This window comes from Lipotes vexillifer, unplaced genomic scaffold (assembly GCF_000442215.2).
Source record: "Lipotes vexillifer unplaced genomic scaffold, Lipotes_vexillifer_v1.1 scaffold1467, whole genome shotgun sequence".
Lineage (NCBI taxonomy): Eukaryota > Metazoa > Chordata > Mammalia > Artiodactyla > Lipotidae > Lipotes > Lipotes vexillifer.
In genome coordinates, this window is record NW_006783896.1 from 738833 (window position 1) to 763021 (window position 24189).

At 40.4% G+C, this 24189-nt stretch overlaps 2 protein-coding genes across 2 annotated transcripts in view; one reads left to right on the plus strand and one right to left on the minus strand.

Moving 5' to 3' along the window:
- Positions 1-24189, minus strand: part of ENTREP2 (endosomal transmembrane epsin interactor 2) — a 372877-nt gene that overhangs the window by 257078 nt on the left and 91610 nt on the right. The gene's annotated exons all lie outside the window — the stretch shown is intronic.
- Positions 22153-22530, plus strand: LOC103089089 (transmembrane protein 126A-like). Its single transcript, XM_082931049.1, is given in 1 exon segment — positions 22153-22530. A coding segment is annotated over 1 exon segment (378 nt).

Sequence of the window (24189 nt, forward strand, 5' to 3'; positions counted from 1 at the left end):
CCCATCCCTTTCCCTGGGAAATCCATAAAAAGTGAAACAGAATAAGTGAACATCATCAAACTGGGAAGCATTCCTTTCGGTGAACCTCCAGAGCTGCTGCAAGTCTGCTCTGCTGGGCACACTCCCCTCCTGCTCCCGCCACCTGCCTGAGAAGGACAAATGAGCCACAAATGAGCCAGGTCCTGTGCGTGCAGAGTACCGGGTGCAGACAGGGAGGGCCACTGCACTCAGGAAGGCGTCCCCTCTCCGCCTCAAGGTTCCAAAGCCCTCGCTCAGGGGGGCAAGGAAGTGCCCTTCAAAGATAAGGTCACCGAGGGGGCCCATGGCAGCCAGTGAGCATCCCCAGTAGAAGGGGCCTAGCTGCCTTTCCCTTAGCTGTTCTGTGAGAATCCAGACCCCGTGCAGCCAGATCTTCCAATTTTTTTTTTTTTTTTTGCGGTACGCGGGCCTCTCACTGTTGCAGCTCCTCTCTGGAGCACAGGCTCCAGATGCGCAGGCTCAGCGGCCATGGCTCACGGGCCCAGCCGCTCTGCGGCATGTGGGATCCTCCCAGACCAGGGCACGAACCCGTGTCCTCTGCATCGGCAGGCAGACTCTCAACCACTGCACCACCAGGGAAGCCCCAGATCTTCCAATTTTGCCAAAGGATTTGTGATCCATATTTTACTGTGAACTCTCCCAAGTTTTAAGTGTTAGCAAACAAACATTTGGAAACACTGCATGAGCTAAATAAAACACATCTGGGGGCGGGCAGCCACCCGCGGGCCTTGGTTTCCTGTGACCTCTGAACTAAAGGACATCCTTCAGGGTGAACATGAAAATATGAGTTAAAAAAAAGAAATATTGAATTGTCAGAAAAGACGTCTATCCTGATTTATGCTCTGTCAGTACTCAGCAAGAAAGCCAGGGTCACAGGCACCACTGGCTTCAGTTCACAGCAGGAACGGAAATTCCCACCTGAGGCTCACAGCAGATGGACCTCAGGGCCAGAGCCCAGTCCCCAGCTCTGTTCCCGTGGCTGAGCCTGGTGACCTAGCTCTCACTCATGACAATCAGAAAAGCTCAAGGCCAGGAGGCCCAACAGGCTCTGGGAGGCTCCATGCAGCCCTAAGAATGGTGAGCATGTCTGAGACGGGTCCACAGCCTCATCAGATTCTCAAAGGGGCCCCAGACCCTGGAAAGGGCTCCTGCCCTTGCAATCCCCTCCTCTAACAGATAAGGAAACTGAGGTCTGAGTGGTTCTAGGCAGCACAGTCAGGACCAAATGCAGGGCTCCCCTCCCACGCCAAGACTGGGTCTCGGGAATTTCCCTGGTGGTCCAGTGGTTAAGACTTCGCCTTCCAATGCAGGGGGTGCGGGTTCGATCCCTGATTGGGGAGCTAAGATCCCACATGCCTTTCAGCCAAAAAACCAAGACATAAAACAGTAGCAATATTGTAGAAATTCAATAAAGACTTAAAAAAAAAAAAAAAAGGTCCACATCAAAAAAGAAAAAAAATCTTAAAAAAAAAAAGACTGGGTCTCGGATGAAACACGGACAACCTTTAAACATCCACCAGGGGCCTGGGTATCATTTGGGCCTTAAAGAACAGTGCTGAAGCCCATGAACGCTCATTCCTGTCTCATTCGCCCTAGTCACAGGTATGCCGTGGGCTATGACAGACATTGAAGCAAAGGCCCACGTCCCAGAAAGACCAGCACCCACCCCAGGACCTCACCCAAACTTACAGGGAAAGTCCAAACCACCAAGCTTGGAGCTGGCAGGTGAGCAGGGAGGCTACAGATGATTCTGGGAAACCGAAAAGGATAAACCATCTAAGCTGTTTCTGTTCCCTTGATGTTGGGCCTTGGGTCACGATCACCTGGATCCTCAAGCAGCAGAGCCAAGGCCATGTATGGTGGGAGCTCCCACTCCCCTCCTAAGGCTCAGATGCAAAGGGCTGGCTGTGCATGGCCACCAGCACTACGGCCAGCCCTGTCCTCACAGCCCCCAGATGGTTGGGAGTCTCGTGACCAGCAGTCCTAGGATCATGCCGGCTGTAAGCACTGCCCCTGCCCTGAGACAGATGGCCCAGGTCCAGCCCGCCAGAGACTCACCCCCTGCAGGGGTACCACCCTCAAAGGCCGGTCAGTGCCAAGGTTGGCCACCCTGGTGAACTCAGGCAGGCTGGGGCCACCCCCGCTCTATCTCCTTGCAGTGGGTTCCTTTCTTCCTTCCCTGCAACCTGGCCACCAAGACTCCCCTCCTGAAGGGATGTCCCCTTGTCCTGAAGCATCCACCCCTTCCCATCCAGTCCTCACGTCCTGCAGGATCTTTCTTTAATTCCATGAGAGGTCAATGCAGCAGCCAGAGCACCGACGGACTGGTTACCAGGAGAGAAGAGCTGCACAGCAGCCAGGTTGCCCAGCATCTTTATGACTTGCCCGCCAGGAAGAGGTACGTGGGAAGGTACAAAGTAACCAGGAAGCTGCCCGGAAAGCACAGGATTCAGCACCAGGACAGGCTGGGCAACCTGATGCTGCCACTGCTAGCCCAGCATGGCTGGTGCTCCATCGTCCAGAAAGGCTACGTCTGGCTGGTCGGGGTAGCCCCCCTAGGCCAGGGCTCCAGAGACAATAGCCCACAGAGATTAGTCCCCTGGAAGAAACGAAAGTTCATCTCAAGTTAAAATACAAATGATTACATTTCAGCTCCGTGGTTCTGTCCAATCTTTCTGGTCATCTCTCCCTGACAATCTAGACATCCTGACCACCGTGGGTGGGCGTGGGTAACCGTAAACCTCCTCCACCACACGGTTCAAGGCCGTCTCTCAGAGGGTCATCTCCGTGGACACCTCACCTCATTCATTCCATGTCAATTCTTCCTCATTTCACCCTGAGAAGGAAATCCCATGTTCCCGTTGTGGAGGCACCTCCTCATTATTATCCTGCAGAAACCCGTGTGCCCACGTTGTACAATCCAAACAGAGTCTGGCCCTCCACCAAGAGCACGGGTTCACACCAAAACACATGCAGCGTGGAACAGACAGGCACAAGCCAAGAAAGCCACAGACAAAATGAAGAGACACCCTACCAAATGGGAGAAAGTATTGGCAAATCATGTATCTGAAAGGGGCTAGTATCCAAAATATATAAAGAATGCATACAACTCAATACCAAAACCCCCCAAACAATCCAATTTTTAAAATGGGCAGAAGATCTGAATAGACATTTTTCTGGAGGAAATGCAGGTGGCCAAACAAACACATGAAAAGATGCTCAACATCGCTATTCATCAGGGAATTGCAAATCAAAACCACAATGAGATATCACCTCACACCTGTCAGAATGGCTGCCATCAAAAAGACAAGAGATAACAAGTATTGGTGACCATATGGAGAAAAGGGAACTGTTGGTGGGAATGTGGATTGGTGAAGCCACTATAGAAAACAGTAGGGAGGTTCCTCAAAAAATTAAAAATAGAACTATCATATGATCCAGCAATTCCACTTTAGTGTATATACCCAAAGAAAACAAAAACACTAACTTGAAAAGATATATGCAGCCCCATGTTCACTGCAGCATTATTTACAACAGCCAAAACATGGAAACAACCTACATGTCCATTAACGCAGGGGTCCCTAACCCCCAGGCCACGGACGGTACCGCACAGTAGGAGGTGAGCGGCACGCAACCTAGCGAAGCTTCATCTGTATTTATAGCTGCTTCCCATCACTCACATTACCGCCTGAGCTCTGCCTCCTGTCAGATCAGCGGTGGCATTAGATTCTCATAGGAGCTCGGACCCTACTGTGAACTGTGCATGCGAGAGATCTAGGTTGCATGCTCCTTATGAGAATCTAATGCCTGATGATCTGAGGTGGAGCTGAAGCGGTGATGCTAGTGCTGGGGAGCGGCTGCAAATACAGATTATCATTAGCAGAGAGGTTTGACTGCACAGAGACCATAATAAATCGCTTGCAGACTCATATCAAACCCCTATCAGTGAGTGGCAAGTGAAAACAAGCTCAGGGCTCCCACTGATTCTGCATTATGGTGAGTTGTATAATTATTTCATTATATATTACAATGTAATAATAATAGAAATAAAGTGCACAATAAATGTAATGCACTTGAATCATCCCAAAACCGTTCCCCATGCCGGTCCGTGGAAAAATTCTCTTCCACGAAACCAGTCCCTGGTGCCCAAAAGGTTGGGGGCCACTACATTAATGGATGAATGGATAAAGAAACACACACACACACACACACACACACACATATATAAAACATACACACACACACATACAATAGAATATTATTCAATATTACTCAGCCTTAAAAAAGAAAGAAATCTTGCCATTTGTGACAGCACGGATAGACCTTGAGGGTATTATACTAAATTAAATAAGTCAGACAGAGAAAGATAAATACTGTATGATATCACTTATACATGGAATTTAAAATAAAAAAACAAAACAAACAACAAAACTAGTTTATAGATACAGAGAACAGATTGGTGGTTGCCAGAGGTGAGGTTTGAGGAAGTTTGGTGAAATGAGTGAAGAGGGTAAAAAGATACAACTTCCAGTTATAAAATAAGTAAGTCCTGGGGAGCTAATGTACAGCATGGTGACTACAGTTAATAATGCTATACTATGTATATGAAAATAGCTAAGAGAGTAGATCATAGAAGTTCTCTTTACAAGAAAAAAATTTGTGACGATGTGCGGTAATGGATGTTAACTAGACTTGGGTTGGTCGCTGTATTTCACAATAAATACAAATATCGAGTCATCATGTTGTTCACCTGAAAGTAATATAATGTTACATATCAATTACACCACAATAAATATAATTAATTATTTTAAAGAAACAACAGAGAGGCAGAGTGGGGTGGGGGCAACAGGCGTGGTCTGGGGCCCTGTGTCGCCTGCATGATGTTGACAGTAACTCCGTTCCTGAGGACCTGCTGGGGACAGACAAGGCTCCTGGGCCAGCGCAGGTCACAGCAGGCGCAGGACCTTGTAAGCTCTGCGTTTTACTGTGATCACCACCAAGCTGAGCAGGACAGTCACGCACCAGGCTCTTCCTTCCACACAGGCTGGGCTCTGTGATGACAGCGCTGCTGGAAGATGCTCCCCTTGGCTCCCGTGACAACCTCCTGCAACCCCAGACATGGACTGGGATGCAGAGGGACTATCCACCCCCAGCTCTATGGACAGCAGTCAACTCTGAACCAAGGCAGCCAGCAAAACAAGACCTGGTGGCAAGAGAGAAACCACCAGGGCAGAGAGAGGGGACCCCTCTGTTCCCCAGAGTGGACACAAGACCATCACAGGAGTCCTGAGAGATGAGATGTCACTGTGGCTGCTGGTCCTGGTGCCCACTCCCCCAGTCAACCATTCAACCTGGGCAGGCATGTCTTCTGTCTCCAGGGAAACCGGACCCAGTGGGGAAAGACAACTGGTCCATGGCAACAGGCATCTGATTTCATTTCTCAGTGATGCCCCTGCCAAGGGTGGCATCTGTATCCTCATCACATTGATATCTATCCATGAGATAATAGCCTATTAAGGAATACTCACAGACAAGACAATCATATTTGGGGAAAATGTGACAGATGGGCAAATGAAAACAAATGCAAACTTACAAAATGTCAAGGGGCAACAGTCTGAAATCTAGAGACATAATACATACATAGAAATTTTAGAAAGCAAATTACACTGTTCAAGATGCAATTTTAGCTCTGTAATTTTTATAAGTAAAATTGGCAATTCTTTTCGTCCTCAGAATAATGAAACTGGTTATTTACATAATAGGTATGAGAGTTTGAAAAAGCATATTGTGTATTTTATTATAGGCTTAGTTTCAGAAACCACTGTAAAGTTGACCTCCCACCAAAAGAAAAAAAGTCTATGTTCACATTTGTTAGGATTCATGGGGAGGGGGGTGGTTAGCTGACTCCTTCTTATTTTTAGAAGGCATTCTGGGCTAAAACATCAAAAGGAAATGTCACGACAACAATAAATAGGTCAGACATTGGCCCTACTCTCCGAGAGCACATCCAGGCAAAGGGCGGTACGTGAGAGCTCATTTCTTCACACCTTCACCAGCAATGGGTTTTACCATCCTTTAACTCTTTTTTGATTCAATAGGCAAAATATATCAATACTAACATAACACTAGCAGCTGATATTTATTAATAATGATCCAGGCATAGCATTAAAAAAAATTCTGCATAAATTTTCTCATTTAACCCTCACAACAGTCCCAAGAGTCAGGAACTATTATGCTTATTTTACGGGTGAGAAAACTGAGGCTTGGAAAATTAAAGCAACCTGCCCCAAATCACATGCTGAAGATTGCCAGGGATGACATGAACTTAAGTATCTAATCCCAAAGTCCAGGCTACCTGAACAACAAAAAAGTCATCTTGTCATCAATTTCTCTGATTTAATTACTAGTGAGGTGTTTTAACAGGACTCAAACCATGCTTCTTATGTTTATTGGCCTTTTATATTTGTTCTTTTTTGAAACTGCACATTCATTAACTTTTTACTGATTTTTCTACTGGAATAGTCTCTTTTTTTCTTATTGATTTGTTAAACTCAACACTTATCAAATACTTTAATACATTTCCTACCAGGGGAAAATTTTTTTCCGAGCTTTCTGTCTCTAGTTTTAGTGAAGTGCCAGTAATACATTTTAATAGCTAGCTGGAAACATCTCCCCTCATTCCTTTTCCTTTATAAAAATTTCCTTGAATACAGCTTTTCTATTTCTTCCTTGGATACTAGTCCGTTTTGGATTTTACTTCTTAAGAAAATGTGATGGTATCTTTTCAAAGAAAAACATCTGTTTCAATATGATGTTCAAATATATTAGAGGTGCACAAACATTTCTTATATTTAAATGCTTACCTCTGCATTACCTACCCCTCTTGTTCAATATAATTTTCTTTGTTTTTCTGCTTTGGGGGAAGATTATTCTTATCACATGATTCTTTATCTTATTGGTGTTTTCCAAGAACGAGCTCTTAGGTTTATTCATCAGTTCTACTCTTTTTATGTTTCCTAATTTTTCATCTCCAATTTTATCTTTATTCCCTCCTATTTTTACTTAGATGTGGATTATTGCTTTTTTTCCTAGTTTACTTGAGTGGCATGTCCAGTTCATTTAAAAAATTTTTTCCTGCTTAACAATAAAAGTACCAAAACTATACATTTTCCTATGATCATGCATATCTGATAGAGAGTATTACTGTTGTTATGTCCTTTTTGAAATTTTTCACTCAATATTTGGTTCTTCTTATTTCTGCGCATATTTATACTTAGGCTACAAATGAAGGCTTCCTAAAACAGTATTACTGTTTTGTGCACTTTATATATAAGATATCAAGCTATATTTTAAGAGTTTTGATTTCCCCCCTTATCCAAGGGTTATTTGGCCTAGTAGATGTTTTTATTTATTCATTTTTATTTGTTTGCCTTTTTTAAAATGACGATTTTTTAACCTATCCCTTTATTAAATTCTAGCTTTACAGAATGGTGGTCATAGATCCATCATTTCTACATTTTAGAATAAGCTGATGTTTTCCTTAAGACCTAGAATATAATCAATGTTTTAAGTGATTCATCAATACTTGAAATAAATGGTATTTTCTGGTGGGACAGAATATTGGTTATAAAACTATTAAAGTGTCCTTTTATATCATTAAATTATTTCCTATCTTTATTCATTTTGCCTTACTCTCAAAAACAGAAATGAGCAACTTTGAGATGACAACTGCGATATTTGTCAATTTCTCACCGTATTTTTCACAGTTTTTATTTTACGTATTTTGAGGTTATATTTTTAGCAAATGATCGGGGCAATTTTATCTTCATTGTAGCACTTTCTTTTCGTTACCATAAAATGACCTTTTACTCATTCTTTTTGATGCCTTCTGCCTTGATTTAATATTGTTTCTTTTCATCTGGACCTGTCCTGTACATCTTTGTCCATTATTTTTAACCTTTCCTGGTCCCTTTGTTTTACCCATGCTGTTTTTTAAAAGCTTATGACACAACTGTATTCTCTGAGTAAATCTTTGTTAATGGGGGAGTTTAAGCTGTTTACTGTAGGAAGATCCACTACATCTGATCTAGCTATTTTCCTTCCGTCATCCTGAGTACCTGACTTTTGAACTTCCCTCGACTTGTGGTTTGTAACACACCCCGTCCTTCCTGTTCACCTCTCCCCAGCTCCCGGCAGCCTGGGAGCATCCTGGCTACTGTCCTGAGAGCTGGTGCTTCATTCCCCCTCCACGCGGCAGCCCAAGCCCAGCCCGCAACACAAGTTTGGCCACAAAGATGCTCTCAGGACCTCCATTCTGGAGCAGAGTGGATCTGGGCGCTTGTTACGCAGAGATGTTCATTTTGTAAAAAAAACATTGAGCTGTGCACCTAACAATGTGTGTAATATGTTAGACTTCAATAAAAAGTTCAAAAAAAATAAGGCCTGGTGAGAGAATCTGTTGCTAGGAGACAAAGAAACCAGGATTCTGGCTTTGGTTATTAGCTCTCAGAGCTCAGAGGATGGGTATACACCGAAGCCTATGAAATGTTTCTGGGAATTTTAGTACTAGAGAAACACCAAGCCTGGTCAACAATGATCTCAGATGACCCTACACCTGCCAACCAATCCCGGGGCCACAGGATGGGGCTGTGACAGTCGCTGCCCTGCAGGGACATCCTGCCCATCTCTGATGTGGGAGGTGGAAGTGATCCAGAAGGTCTCCTTGCAGATCAGACCCAGGTGCCTGCAAACCATGTCCAGACCCTGAGCTGGGGGAGACACAAGCCTGTGCCCTCTTGGGGAGGACAGGGTTAGGGTTCAAGTCATGCAGGCACGGGCATTCCTAAAGTCTCCCTGGGAAGAACAGGGTATGTGAACCTGAACAGCGGAAAGGTGGGACCTGCTTTAAACACTTGCTTCTACCATGCTGGACAATTACTGTTCTGTGGGTCACATTCTGCTTCCCTCCAGGAAGCACTGCCCAAGAGAAAGGCAAGCATCAGGTGTAATTTAAAATTTCTTAGAAACCATATCAAAAAGAAATTAATCATATGTCTACCCAACTCAAGCCATCCAAAATATTATTTCAGCATGTAAACAAGATACAAAATTATTAACAAGCTATTATACACTGTTTGATGGACACCGCGTCTTTGAAATCCAGCGGGTGTTTCACAAACACAACATAGCTCAATCTGCACCTGCTACAACATCACTTTTAGGGGTTCATCCCAAGGAAATAACCAGACAAGTATCGAAAAAGGTATATACAAGAATGGCCATGACAGTGAAAAAGCAAAAAGCTGTGAGATCTTCTGAGTACCACTTACACCCCTCGGGAAGCCCAAGTGGCCTGGTAAATGCAACACTCGGTGCCTCCTCCCCCTCCCCCCTTCGTTTGCTCTGCTGAGTCCAGGCCTGTTGGGTGCTCTGCTCCATGGCCCCCTCCCCTCTGCTAGGAGATGGGAGACCAGGACCCACAACCATTTACCAAGTTCCCTCTCCTTCTACCAAGCCCCCTTCCTCTGCCCATCAAGCCTCATGGCCTCCCTGCCTTGGCTGAGGACCTGCCCACTCTGAGAGGGAAGAATCCCCTTAGGGCTGCACACCTGCTGACTTCTTGGTGTGTGTTGTGTTTCCAGCCTTTTACTCTAGCTGCAGGGGGCCCCAAATCCTGTGTTTCTGGAAGGCTCCTGTGAGATGCAGACACCCTCAGTCTATGGACCATGCTTCCAGGGCCCTAAGCACCTAAGGGCTCTGTTTGAATTAAACAGAATTAAATAATCTAAAAACACTCGTAAAGCATAAAGATTAAAAATATTCAACTGTATGCTTAACGTGCCCCAACTTTCAAGCAGATGCAAGATTCATGAATAAGATGGACTAGTTACACACAAAAATAAGGAAACCACATGTTCCCTCCACAGCTGAGCTTAGAGTGAATTAGTCCTGAAATCACCACACCCACTTGTAATCTGATGAAAATTCTGAAACACTGCTAAGGCATAAAGATTAAAAATAACAATTTTTAATTATTAAAATTATAAAATTATTAAATATTAAAATATTAAATTATATGCCTAACAGATCCTGGACACTCTGGGGTTGAAGGCGAGGAGAAGGCCACAGATAAAAGGGCAGCACCTGAATCTCCCCTTAAAATCACAGAACTTAGTCCTTGACAACCCTGTCCTTGTTAGGATGGCTACCATTCTCCTCTGACTTGATGAGCGAGCAGGTCCCACACCTTCTGCCCCCACATACAGCTGAACACTGCATTTTTAAATTCTATTTAACTAATAGACTTATTTAGAGTAGTTTGGAATTCACAGCAAAAATCAAGCAAAAATACAGAGAGTTCCCACATACTCCTCCCCCTACACACCCAGTCTCCCCCGTCATCAGCATCTCCCACCCGAGGGGCACATGGGTACACTGGATGACCCCGCACTGACACATCATCATCATCACTCCAGGTCCACAGTTTACATTAGGGTTCCCTCTTGGTACATTCTATGGAATTCAACAAATAAATACTGACATTTTAGTATCCACCATTGTAGTATCATACAGAATAGTTTCACTGCTCTAAAAAAACCCCATACCCCACCTATTCATCCCGCCCTCCCTCCCTCCCTTCAAATCCCTGGGCAACCACCGATCTTACTGTTTCCATAGTTTCACTTTCTCTGGAATGTCATATGTTTAGAATCATACAGTATGCACCTTTTCAGATTGCCTTCATTTAGTAATTTGCATCAAAGATTGCATTTAAGGTTCCAAGTCTTTTCATGGCTTAACAACTTATTTTACTGCTAAATAATATTCCATTGTCAGGATGGAAGCAACCAAGGCCATCTTGGTTGCTTCCAGGTTTGGGTAATTATGAGTAAAGTTGCTATAAGCATTCGCGTGCAGGTTTTTGCTTGGAAATAAGTTTTCAGTTCATTTGGGTAAATATCAAGGAGCACGACTGCAGGATCATATGGTAAGTGCATGCAAGGTTTTGTAAGAGACTGCCAAACTGCCTTCCAAAGTGCCGCACCATTTTGCATTTCCATCACCAATGAACAAGAGTCCTGTTGCTTCCGCATCCTCGTCAGCATTTGGTGTTACCAGTATTTTGGATTTTGGCCGTAACAAATGTGTAGTGGTATCTCATTGTTGTTTTCATTTGTAATTCCTTAATGAAATATGAAATTTTTACTAATGCTTACTTTCCATCTGTGTATCTTCTTTGGCAAGGTGTCTGTTCAGGTAGTTTGCCCATTTTTCAATCAGCTTGTTCGTTTTCTAACTGTCGAGTTTTAAGAGTTCTTTGTCTACTTTGGATAACAGTCCTCAGATATAACTTCTGCAAATATTTTCTGTCTGTGGCTTGTCTTCTCACCCACTTGACAGTGCCTTTCGCAGAGCAGAAGTTTTCAGTATTAATGAAGTCCAGGTTATCATTTCTCTCACATATCACGCCTTTGGTGTTCTATTTAAAGAGTCATTGCCAAACCAAAGGTCATTTAGATTTTCTCCTCTATGTTATCCACTATAAATGTTATCTTTATGTTTTATATTTAGGTTCATGATCCATTTTTAATTTTTGTGAAGAGTTTGCACGTGGTTGTCCAGTTGTTACAGCACCATTTGTTGAAAGCACTATCTGTTCTCCACTGAGCCAGCTTTGCTTTGTTGTCAGTTGATTACGTTTGTATGAGTCTGTTTCTAGGCTATCCATTCTGTTCCAGTGATCTGTGTGTCTATTATTTTGCCAATAGTACACCATCTTGATTATCATAGCTTTATAGTGAGCCTCGAAGTCAGGTAGTGTCAGTCTTCTAAACTTGGTTTTACTCCTTCATTATTATGTTGGCTTCTCTGGGTATTTGTCTTTCTACGTAAACTTTAGAGGAAGTTTGTTGATATACACAAAATACCTTGGGTGCACAGCAAAGTGATTTAGGTGTGTGTGTGTGTGTGTGTGTGTGTGTTTATATATATATATTTATATAGGGTTGGCCCAAAAGTTCCTTTGGTTTTTAAGTAAAAATAAAAGACACATTTTTCAAAAAGCCTTTTGTGTCCAGGAGTCCCAGTGGGTCCTGCTTGATTTCAGTAGGTCAGATCCAGGCATTTTACATGCACTTATTCTCCCAGCAAAACCAAGTGCTAACCCTGACACTGTTCTACAGACAGGGAACAGGTTCAGAGAGCCATGTGGCTGACAGGATCATGGTGCTCCAGCTGGGTGTCAGGCCTGAGCCTCTGAGGTGGGAGAGCCGAGTTCAGGATATTGGACCACCAGAGACCTCCTGGCTCCACTTAATATCAAATGGCGAAAGCTCCCCCAGAGATTTCCATCTCAATGCTAAGACCCAGCTCTACTCAACAACCCCCAAGCTCCAGTGCTGGACACCCTATGCCAAACAACTAGCAAGACAGAATCACAACCCCATCCATTGGCAGAGAGGCTGCCTAAAATCATAATAAGAACACAGACACCCCAAAATACACCACCGGACACAGTCCTGCCCACCAGAAAGACAAGATCAAGCCTTATCCACGAGAACACAGGCGCCAGTCCCCTCCACAAGGAAGCCTACACAACCCACTGAACCAACCTTACCCAATGGGGGCAGACACCAAAAACAATGGGAACTATGAACCTGCAGCCTGCAAAAAGGAGACCCCAAACACAGTAAGTTAAGCAAAATGAGAAGACAGAGAAATATGCAGCAGATGAAGGAGCAAAGTAAAAACCCACCAGACCAAACAAATGAAGAGGAAATAGGCAGTCTACCTGAAAAAGAATTCAGAATAATGATAGTAAAGATGATCCAAAATCTTGGAAATAGAATGGAGAAAATACAAGAAACCTTTAACAAGGACCTAGAAGAACTAAAGAGCAAACAAACTGAACAACACAATAAATGAAATTAAAAATTCTCTAGAAGGAATCAATAGTAGAATAACTGAGGCAGAAGAAAAGATAAGTGAGTTGGAAGATAAAATAGTGGAAATAACCACCTCAGAGCAGAATAAAGAAAAAAGAATGAAAAGAATTGAGGACAGTCTCAGAGACCTCTGGGACAACATTAAACACACCAACATTCGAATTATAGGGGTCTCAGAAGAAGAGAAAAAGAAAGGGACTGAGAAAATATTTGAAGAGATTATAGTTGAAAACTTCCCTAACAGGGGAAAGGAAATAGTCAATCAAGTCAAGGAAGCGCAGAGAGTCCCATTCAGTATAAATCCAAGGAGAAGCACGCCAAGACACATATTAATCAAACTATCAAAAATTAAATGCAAAGAAAAAGTATTAAAAGCAGCAAGGGAAAAACAACAAATAACATACAAGGGAATCCCCATAAGGTTAACAGCTGATCTTTCAGAAGAAAAACTGTCACTGCAAGCCTCAGAATGGAAGAAAATATTTGCAAATGAGGCAACAAAGGATTAATCTCCAAAATTTACAAGCAGCTCATGCAGCTCAATAACAAAAATACAAACAACCCAATCCAAAAATGGGCAGAAGACCTAAATAGACATTTCTCCAAAGAAGATATACAGATTGCCAACTAACATGTGAAAGGATGCCCAACGTCACTAATCATTAAAGAAATGCAAATCAAAACTACAATGAGGGATCACCTCACATCAGTCAGAATAGCCATCATCAAAAAATCTACAAACAATAAATGCTGGAGAGGGTGTGGAGAAAAGGGAACCCTCTTGCACTGTTGGTGGGAATGTAAATTGATACAGCCACTATAGAGAACAGTATGGAGGTTCCTTAAAAAACTAAAAATAGAACTACTATACGACCCAGCAATCCCACTACTGGGCATATACCCTGAGAAAACCATAATTCAAAAAGAGTCATGTACCACAATGTTCATTGCAGCTCTATTTACAATAGCCAGGACATGGAAGCAACCTAAGTGTCCACTGACAGATGAATGGATAAAGAAGATGTGACACATATACACAATGGAGTATTACTCAGCCATAAAAAGCAACAAAATTGAGATATTTGTAGTGAGGTGGATGGACCTAGAGTCTGTCATACGAGTGAAGTTAACTCAGAAAGAGAAAAACAAATACCGGATGCTAACACATATGTATGGAATCCAAAAAAACAAGACAAAAAAAAAGGTTCTGAAGAACCTAGGGGCAGGTTTAACATGTTAAATGGGCCATTCTTCTGATGGAACTAAACATATCAACTTCCTCTTTCAACTGGAAAAAAAATTAGTTAAATCATCTAGTACTCTTCTTGTACTATTTCATCAAAGCTCAGTATTTCAAACTTAAATGTTTTTACAATCAAAGAGCAAGGCCAAAGCTGTTAAAGCACCCTATTCATCTGGTACGATACTTTTATTTCTACTGTTGGTTTGAATTTTGTTTGTTTGTGGGTTTCCGGGTGGGCAGGGGCAGCTAAAATTCTCAGGCAGGGAAAAGAATCTCAAGCAAGCTACACCAGACCCACATTTATCACATGTAATGTACTTAATTCCCAAACCTTTCATTTAATTGTACCAGAATACATTAAAATGTATTCTTGAATAAATATCTATGGATGCAAATGCTTAATACTAAAATTAGGTTGGGGGGAGGGATAAATTAGTAGTTTGGGATTAAAATATACATACTACCATATATAAAATAAACAACATACTACCATATATAAAAGAAACAAACATAAGTTCTCTTTCATAGAACTGCAGTCATGGATGGAGAGGTACCATTCAGGTGTGTAGCATAGGGAACTGTACTCAATATCTTGTAATAACCTATGATGGAAAAGAATCTAAAAAGGAATACATATATAGATATATCTATATATCTATATCTCTATATAACTGAATCACTCTGCTGTACAATGAAAACTAACACAGCATTATAAATCCACTACATTTCAATAAAAAAATTTTAAGTGACAAAAATAAAACAAAATAAAATTATGTCAATTCTCCTCTAATACACCTATAAATAAAACACAAATCCAATCAAAGATCCTAACAGTTTCTCACCGAACCCAACACACTAATTAAAAAGTTCATGGGTGGACTTCCCTGGTGGTCCAGTGGTTAAGACGCCACACTTTCATTGCAGGGGGCACGGGTTTGATCCCTGATCAGGAACTAAGATCCCACATGCCACGTGGTGTGGCCAGAAAAAAAAAATTCATGGGTAAAATATTTAAGAATAAAATTTTTTAATTAAAGAAATATAAGAAAATTGCCCTAAGAAAAACCTCAACTTATTATAAGGCTACCAGTGTCAGAACTCACAAAGAGACCAAAGCCAAAATAGAAATTTCATAAACAGATCCACATACACAGTCCCAAAATCCTGGGGTAACTGGCCATCGGTTAAAAAACAATAACTAAAACAATTCTACTTCATACTACACATAAAAGTAAACATGTAGATTATAGACGAGCACGTAAAAACTTTTTTAACTTTTAGAAGAAATTATAAGAAAATTTCTCTATAATATTAGCATATGGAAATATTTCTTAAATAAGACAAAAATCACTTAAGAAAATATTTACATATTTACATCAAAATTTAAACTTCATATGGCAAGTGACAGTCTAGAGTCTAGGATAAGGTATTTCTAACATATTATTTGAAAAGTATCCACAATCTATAGAGATCCTATAAATTGGTAGGAAAAAGCAAACACACTAACAGGAAAATTAACACGGGACACAAATAGGTAATTTAATGAAGAAGAAATCCCCATAGCAAATAACATAAAAATAAACACAAACTCATTAAACTCAGGAAATACAAGCTAAAACAGTGATACATACCCTGAGGCAGATTTACTACAAAGCTAATGAAGTGTAAGCTTCATGACCCCCTCACTCATGTGGGCCCTTTACAAAGGCCCTGGCTTCCCATGGTATTCACACAGTCATACGCTTTTGAAAACTCTGTAAAAGTAATTGTTTATGGACGTTTTGGAATCTAATAAAGAGGAAGTTAAAGTGGTTTGGGATACGCTGATGTGATTCGAAGTCATGTTGGTATAATTAGATTGTCACTACCCTTCCCCAGCAGGACTGGTGAACAGTGACACTTCTGCTGCCCTGTGCCAGCTCACCCCACGCAGTGAAATGCAGCCTGGGACCAGAGGTCCAGCCACTATAAAACATGCTACAAAGCACTTACCGCAGATGGACAAGGAAGCATCTTAAAATTAATCTCTGGACAAGTAAACTTGAAATGATCTAAAATTTTACTATTCCTACATGAAAGAAACTTCACGGATGTTTCTAAACTCTACAGTAATCTAAATATGCTGAAATAAACTTTTCTAGATTATTAGGGGGAAAAAAACATTTAAGGAATGATGTCAGCAAAAATATCAAACTAAGGAGACGTAAAATTCTACCTCTCAATAAAAGCAATGGAAAAACTGTCATAATCAACTTTTTTAGGAATTCTGAAAATTATCAAAGGTTTACAGCAACACAGGAAGTGTTTATTCAAAGAAAAATGGCTAAATCTCAGTAAGAACAGTGAGCTCTGTGTGGTTTTCTTACTACAGCCCCATCCCCCATTCCCCAGCAGTAGCCTTGAAAATAACAGCCCACAGTCATAGTATCAGAGGGAGCAGAATGGGCCTCTTTCACAAAGAAATGTCATTATTTCTTTTAACCCATCTGGTGGCTCCCTGGAAGACCAGATCAAAAGGTTTATTTTTATTTTATCTGACTAGGAATTCTCCCAGTGCTAAAGTTACTACCCAGGGATATTTGTTGAAAACATTTCCAGGCAAATGTTTTATTCACTATTGCCTGGGGTAATACATAACAGTCTGGGCAAACAATACCCTAATCAGAAAGCTGAGGATGAAAGGCTGGGGAATGAGAGGCCCAGAGGAGCTTTGTAAAGTTCTGAAGTATTCTTGGGAACCTAAAAGTCCATGCAAGTGTAGAGCTGCGCCCATGCTCCAGAAAGGCCTGAGAAGGCACTAAGCTCTCACCTCTGGCTGACCTTGAGCTCTACACAAGCCACCTGGCTGATTATGAATAGGCCCCAACATGCACACACAGCCTCCAAATGTACCCAAAGATGGGTACATTTCTGTGTTGCAGGCATTTAAGGAAACGTCTAATCATTAGCAGACCACCAAGCTCTCAACAGAGATTGCAGTGGCCACAAACAACAAAGAATACAGACTTCACAAAATTAGCTCAGAAAAGTTACCAACAAAGAACAACTCCAAGGAACAGAAACGACAAAGCCTGGAGTGAGGGGAGAACATGGTTTCCAGAGTTATGACAAAATAATATGCAATATGTCCACTTTCCAATGAACAAAATAAGGCATACAAAGAAACAGGAAAATATGGCCCAACAGAGGAAGAAATAGCAATTGAAAGACACTGTCTCTGAGGAAGCATAGACACTTGGACTTACTGGACAAAGACATCATTTTTTTTTTTAAGATTTTTTTTCTTTTTTGATGTGGACCATTTTTAAAGTCTTTATTGAATTTGTTACAATATTGCTTCTTTTTCATGTTTTTTGGTTTTTTTGGCCTCAAGGTACGTGGGATCTTAGCTCCCCAACCAGGGATCGAACCCACACCACATGCATTGGAAGGCAAAGTCTTAACCACAGGACCGCCAGGGAAGTCCCTGGACAAAGACTTTAAATAAGCTTTTAAGAGTTAAAGAACTAAAGGAAACCATGACTAAAGAACTACAGGAGAACAGTAGAATGATGTTTCACCAGATAGAGAATACAATAAAGAGACAGAAATTATAAAAGAAAAAATAATAGAAACTCTGGAACTGAAAAGCATACTAACTAAAATTAACATTTCTCTATAGGGGCTCAACAACAAATTTTAGCAGGAAGAGGAAAGAACCAGTGAACCTGAAGATAGATCAATTAAGACTGTCCAGGCTTGGGAAAAAAAAAAAAAAAGAAGAAGAAGAAAAATGAATAGAGCCTCAGAGACCTGTGGGTGCCACCACAGTGCTCCACATACACATTTTGGGGATCTCAGAAGCACAGGAGAGAGAAGGGACACAGAGAATATCTGAAGAAACAATGGCCTAAAACATTTCCTATCTAATGAAAAGCATTGATCTACATGTCCAAGAAGCTCAGGTAGGATAAACTCAAACACTCACCTAGATACGTCATAATCAAAGTGGCAAAAGCCAAAGAGAGACTCATGAACACAGCAAAAGAGGAGCAACTCATCACGTGGAATCAACCCTCAGTAAGATGAAAGGCCCATATCTCATCAGAAACCATGGAGACCAGCAAGGCAATGGGATGACATTCAAATTGCTGAAATTTAAAAGGACAAAAAGCTGTCAATGAAAAATTCTATCCACCAAAACTGTAGTTCAAAAATGAGGGAGACATTGAGACCTCCCCAGAGCAACAACACTCGAAGTTCATAGCTGCCCTACAAGAAATGCCACAGGGAGTCCTTCAGGCAGAAGTGACAGGACACTAAGTAGTAACTTGAGTCTATGTGAAGTAGTGGCCATCACTAGGGGTAATTACACAGGTAAATACAAAACACAATATAAATGCATTTTTGTTTGTCACTCCTTTTTTTCTATCTTATGTAAACCACATCTACATGAAGCAATGATTACAGGTCTATGTTGATGAGCACACAATGTATAAAGATACACTTTGTGACAACAGCAGAGAGAGAAGAATGCAGCAAGGTTTCTGTACACAATTAAGCTGATATTAATAATAACTGTTTTGTTATAACTTAAAATGCTAACTGTAATCTCCAGGGCAACCACTAAGTAAACAACTCAAAATATATAGTAAAAGAAATGATAAGGGAATGAAAATGGTACACTATCAAATAGTTATTTACCCACAAGAGAAGACAGTAACTGAGGAGCAAAAAAGACTTAAAACATAGAAAACAAATAGTAAATGGCAGAAGTGAATTTTTTCTTATCAGTAATTACATATTATGTAAATGGATTAACTGCTCCCCCAAAAAGCAAGGATTTGGCATAACAAACTAGAAAACATGATCAAACTACACCTACATGGAGCCCTGCAAGAGACCTACTTTAGATTTAGATTTAGGTTGAAAGTAAAAGGGCAGAAAAAGATATTCCATATAAATAGGAACCAAAGGAGAGCTACAGTGTATACACTAACATCAGACCAAATAGACTTTAAGACAAAAATGCTATGATAGACAAAGAAGAACATTATACAATAATATGAAGGTCAATCCATCAAGAAGATATAAGAATTATAATATACATAACAACAGAGAGCTCAAAATACACAAAGCAAAAACTGACAGAATCCAAGGAAGAAAAAGACAATTCAACAATAATAGATGGAGACTTCAATATCTCAATTTCAATAATGGATAGAAAAACTAGACAGAATATCAAGCAAGGAAAGAGAATATCTAAACAAGACTATAAACCAACTCGACTTCATAGATACAACAGCAGAATACACCTTCAAGTTCATACAGAACATTCATCAGGACAGAACATATGTTGGGCCATAAAACAAGTCTCTACACATTTTTTAATTGTGTATTATTTTTTTGACCATTTTTTCAAAGTCTTTGCTGAATTTGTTACAATATTGCTTCTGTTTTATTTTTTGTTTTTTTTGGCCATAGGCCATGTGGGATCTTAGCTCTCTGACCAGGGGTCAAACCCACACCCCCTACATCAGAAGGCGAAGTCTTAACCACTGGACTACCCATGGAAGTCCCCAAGTCTCTACCCCTTTTTAAAGATTCAAATCATGCAAGATATGTTCTCTGACCATAATAATTTAAAAAAAAAGAGGGAAATTTAGAAAACTTCCAAATATGTGCACATTAAACAACACACTCCAACCTAAGGCAGATAAAGGCATTAGACAGGTCAATATACCTTGTGAATATAGAGGTAAAACTCCTCAACAAAATATTAGCAAATCTAATCCAAGAGCATAGGAAAAGGATTATTCACCTTAACCAAGTGGGATTTACTACAGAAACATAAGGTTGCCTTAACATGAAAATCAATCAATATAATACACCATATTAATAGAATAAAACACAAAACCTACATGATGAACAGATGTACAAAAAGCATTTGACAGATTTCAACATTCTTTCAAGATAAAAACACTCAATAAACTAAAAATAGAAAGGAACTTCTTCAAGCTGATACAGGGCATCTATGAAAAACCAACAGCTAACATCATACTTAATGGGGAAAGACTGAAAGCTTCCCCCCTAAGATCAGGAAAAAGACAAGGATGTCCACTGTCACCACTTATACTAAACATTGTATTGGAGGTTCTAGCCAGGGCAAGGAAGTTCTAAATAAAAAAATTATATAAAATACATCCAGTGTAGAAAAGAAGTAAAATTACCACTGGAGTCCAATGATATGATCATATATATAGAAAACCCTAAAGAATCCACTCACACACTCACACAAACCAAACGTATTACTGCTTATAATAAACAAGTTCAGCAAGGTTAGAGGAAAAAGTTCAAAAAACAAAAATCAGTTGTTCTTCTATACACTAACAATGAACAATATGAAAGTGAAATTAAGAAAACAATTGCATTTACAACAGTAGCAAAAAGAATAAATTTAACTGAAGATGTGTAAGACTTGTACACTGAAAACCATAAGACATTGTTGAAAGAAATTAAAGATGACAAATAAATGGAAAGACAGCCATGTACACAGACAAATTCAATGCAATCCATATCAAAATCCTAATTAAATACTTTGCAAAAATTGACAAACTAATCCTACAATTCATATGGAAATTCTAGGGACCCAGACTAGCCAAACTATCTCAAAAAGGAACTACAAAGTTGGAGGACTCACACTTTCTGATTTCAAAACTTACTATAATGCTACAGTAATCAAGACAGTGCAGTACTGGCATAAAGGTAACTAAACAGATCAGTGGAATAGAACTGAGAGTCCAGAAATAAACTTATACAATTTGTGGATGATACTGATTTTCAGCAAGGGTGCCAGGACCATTCAATGGGGAAAGAACAATATTTTCCAAAAACTGTGCTAGGACAACTAGATATCCACAAGAAAGGAATGAAGATGGACCCTGTCTTATGCCATAAACAAAAATTAACTCTAAATGTTTCAAAGGCCTATATTTAAGAGATACAACTACCACAACTAAGACCCAATGGAGCCAATAAATAAATAAATACATAAATAAATTTTTTTAAAAAAGAGCTACAACTACAAAACTCCTAGAAGAAAACATAAGTATAAATCTGCATGACTATGGAATAAGCAACAGCTTCTTGGATAGGACACCAAACGCACATGTGACCTAAGAAAAATCAGATAAACTGGACCTCATCAAAAGTTAAAACTTTTGTGCATCAAAGGATACCATTTTTGTTAATGAAGTATAGTTCGTTTACAATATCATGTAAGTTTCAGGTATACAGCACAGCGATTCAGTTTTATTTATATACTCATATATATATATATATATATATATATATATATATATATACATTCTTTTCCCTTATAGGTTATTACATAATACTGTTTCCTGAGCTATACAGTAGGTCCTTGTTGTTTACCTATTTTATCCATAGTAGTGTGTGTATGTTTGTTAATCCCAGTCTCCTAATGTATCCCTCCCCCCACCCGCCAAAGGATACTATTTAGAAAATAAAAAGACAACCCACAGAATTAGAGAAGATATTTACAATATTTACAAATCATATTGGGTCTGATAAGGGTCTAGTATCCAGAATATATAAAGGACTCGTACAGGTCAACAATAAGAAGAGAAATAACCCAATTAGAAAATGGGCAAAGAATCTGAATAGAGGGGACTTCCCTGGTGGCACAGTGGTTGAGAGTCCGCCTGCTGACGCAGGGGACACGGGTTCATGCCCTGGTCCAGGAGGATCCCACATGCCGTGGAGCGGCTGGGCCCATGAGCCATGGCCGCTGGGCCTGCGCGTCCGGAGCCTGTGCTCTGCAACGGGAGAGGCCACAGCAGTGAGAGGCCCGCGTACTGCAAAAAAAAAAGCCTCTTTCGATGCATCCTACATGTGACACAGGCTCCTGTAGCTGCTGGCTTACCAATGGCAGTGATCCCATTTTTGATGGCACACATATCTTACAAAGGTTTTGTAAGCTTACCTTTGAATACAGGTGATTTACATTGTGAAACCTGTACCATAACATGAGGTGGACTGATTGGTCTTGTTTTTGGTGGCCTGTACCCTGTTTTCTTGGCTATCCCTGTGAATGGTGGCCTAGCAGCCAGGTATAACTCAGCCCTGCTACCCGAGAAAGGAAACATCTTAAATTACTGGATTAGGATTTCTAAGCCTGTCTTTAGAAAGATGTTATTTCCCATTTTGCTCCAGACTGGGTTTGCAGCATACCTTGGGTCTAGACAATATAAACTACTTATAAAGGCTCTTCAGTTACCTGAACCTGACCTAGAAATTCAGTGATGGTTAAGCAAATCTGTACACAAAAATAAAACTGTAAAAATAATCTACATCTAAGTATGAATAAATAAGACTTGTAATTTATCACATGAGGTACAAGCACATGAAAAGAGGCTCAACATCATTAATCATTGGAGAAATGCAAATGAAAGCCACAAGATACCAATTCACACAAACAAACGAAAAAGGAAAACAAGTGTTGGAGAGGCCATGGAGAAACTGGAACCCTCATACCTTCCTGGTGGGAATGTAAAATGGGGCAGCTGCTTTAAAAAGCAGTCTGGCAGTTTCTAAAAATGTTAAACATAGAATTAAACTCAGCAATTCTACTCCTTGGTATGTTAGATAGATAGATTAGAGAACTGAAAAGGTATGTTTTATGTTCACACAAAATCTAGTACACTAATGTTCATAGCAGCATTATTCATAATAGCAAAAAAGTGGAAACAACCCAAATGTCCATCAACTGGTAAACGGTTAAACAAAATGTGATAGATCCACATAACAGAATACCATTTGTCATTAAAAGGATGGAAGTACTGTTTCACGCTGTAACATGGATAAACCTTGAAAACATGATGGTAAGTAACAGAAGCCAAACACAGAAGGCACATATTGTATGATTCCAGTTAAATGAAATGTCCAGAATAGGCAAATCCATAGGGACAGAAAGTAGGTTATTGGTTGGTAGTGGCTGAGGGGAGGGGGAAATTGGAGGTGACTGCTAATAGGTTTGGGATTTCTTTGGGGGGTTATGGAAATGTTCTGGAATTAGTGTGATGGTTGCACAACACTGAAATATACTGAAAACCACTGAATTGTACGCTTTAAAAATGGTGAATTTTAGGGTAATGTGAATAAGATGTCTGTAATAAAAAAATAAAAATAATAAAATCATTTTAATCAGCAATGCCAAAGGAAAAAAACCTAAATATCTTTTGAGAATCTAGGGAAAATGAAATGACAAAATCATTGTCAGGAATAGGCAGTCAAGGAGTATGTGGCAACATAACGTAGAAAAAGAGTATTGCAGAGGTGTGTCAGGCAAGTCTTTAACTTTTTAAAATGTGTTTTTTCTAGATTGTATGATCTTTCTGGTACATTTTAAAGCATTTGTGGTGACTTATTTTCTCATTCTAAGTAAATATCCACTTTCATGTCTAAATCTGTATTTGCAATTTTGTATTCTTTCTGTTAAAAGAACTGTAAAAGTTGGGTCCCACGAAACCTGGAGAGGAAGTGAGAAAATAATAACTCTTCTTGGCCCCAAATAGGAGTTCAAACTGACCTAAACAACTGGAAAAGCACTTTGGGAATTTTAGTGGCATTAAGGTGCCCATTCCCTGACCCGAGAATTCTTCTGGGTGTGGGCTGTGCCGACAAGTTTGCACCTGAGCACAGGGACACGAGGGGACATTCCAGTCCCTGCCACCGCGGGGTAAAGGCGGGTCATCAGAAACATGCTGCATGGTCATCACAGCACAGCACAGACAACTGGGATCTATTCTCCAAGGGAATCACCAACAGGCAGTAAATGAACCTGCACCACTGGAAGGATGTGAGAAACCACACAAGATGCTCCAAGCACGTTGCAGAATGACACACAGTTAACACCACTTGTGTGATTTTTTTTTTTTTTTTTTTTTTTTTTTTTTTTTTTTT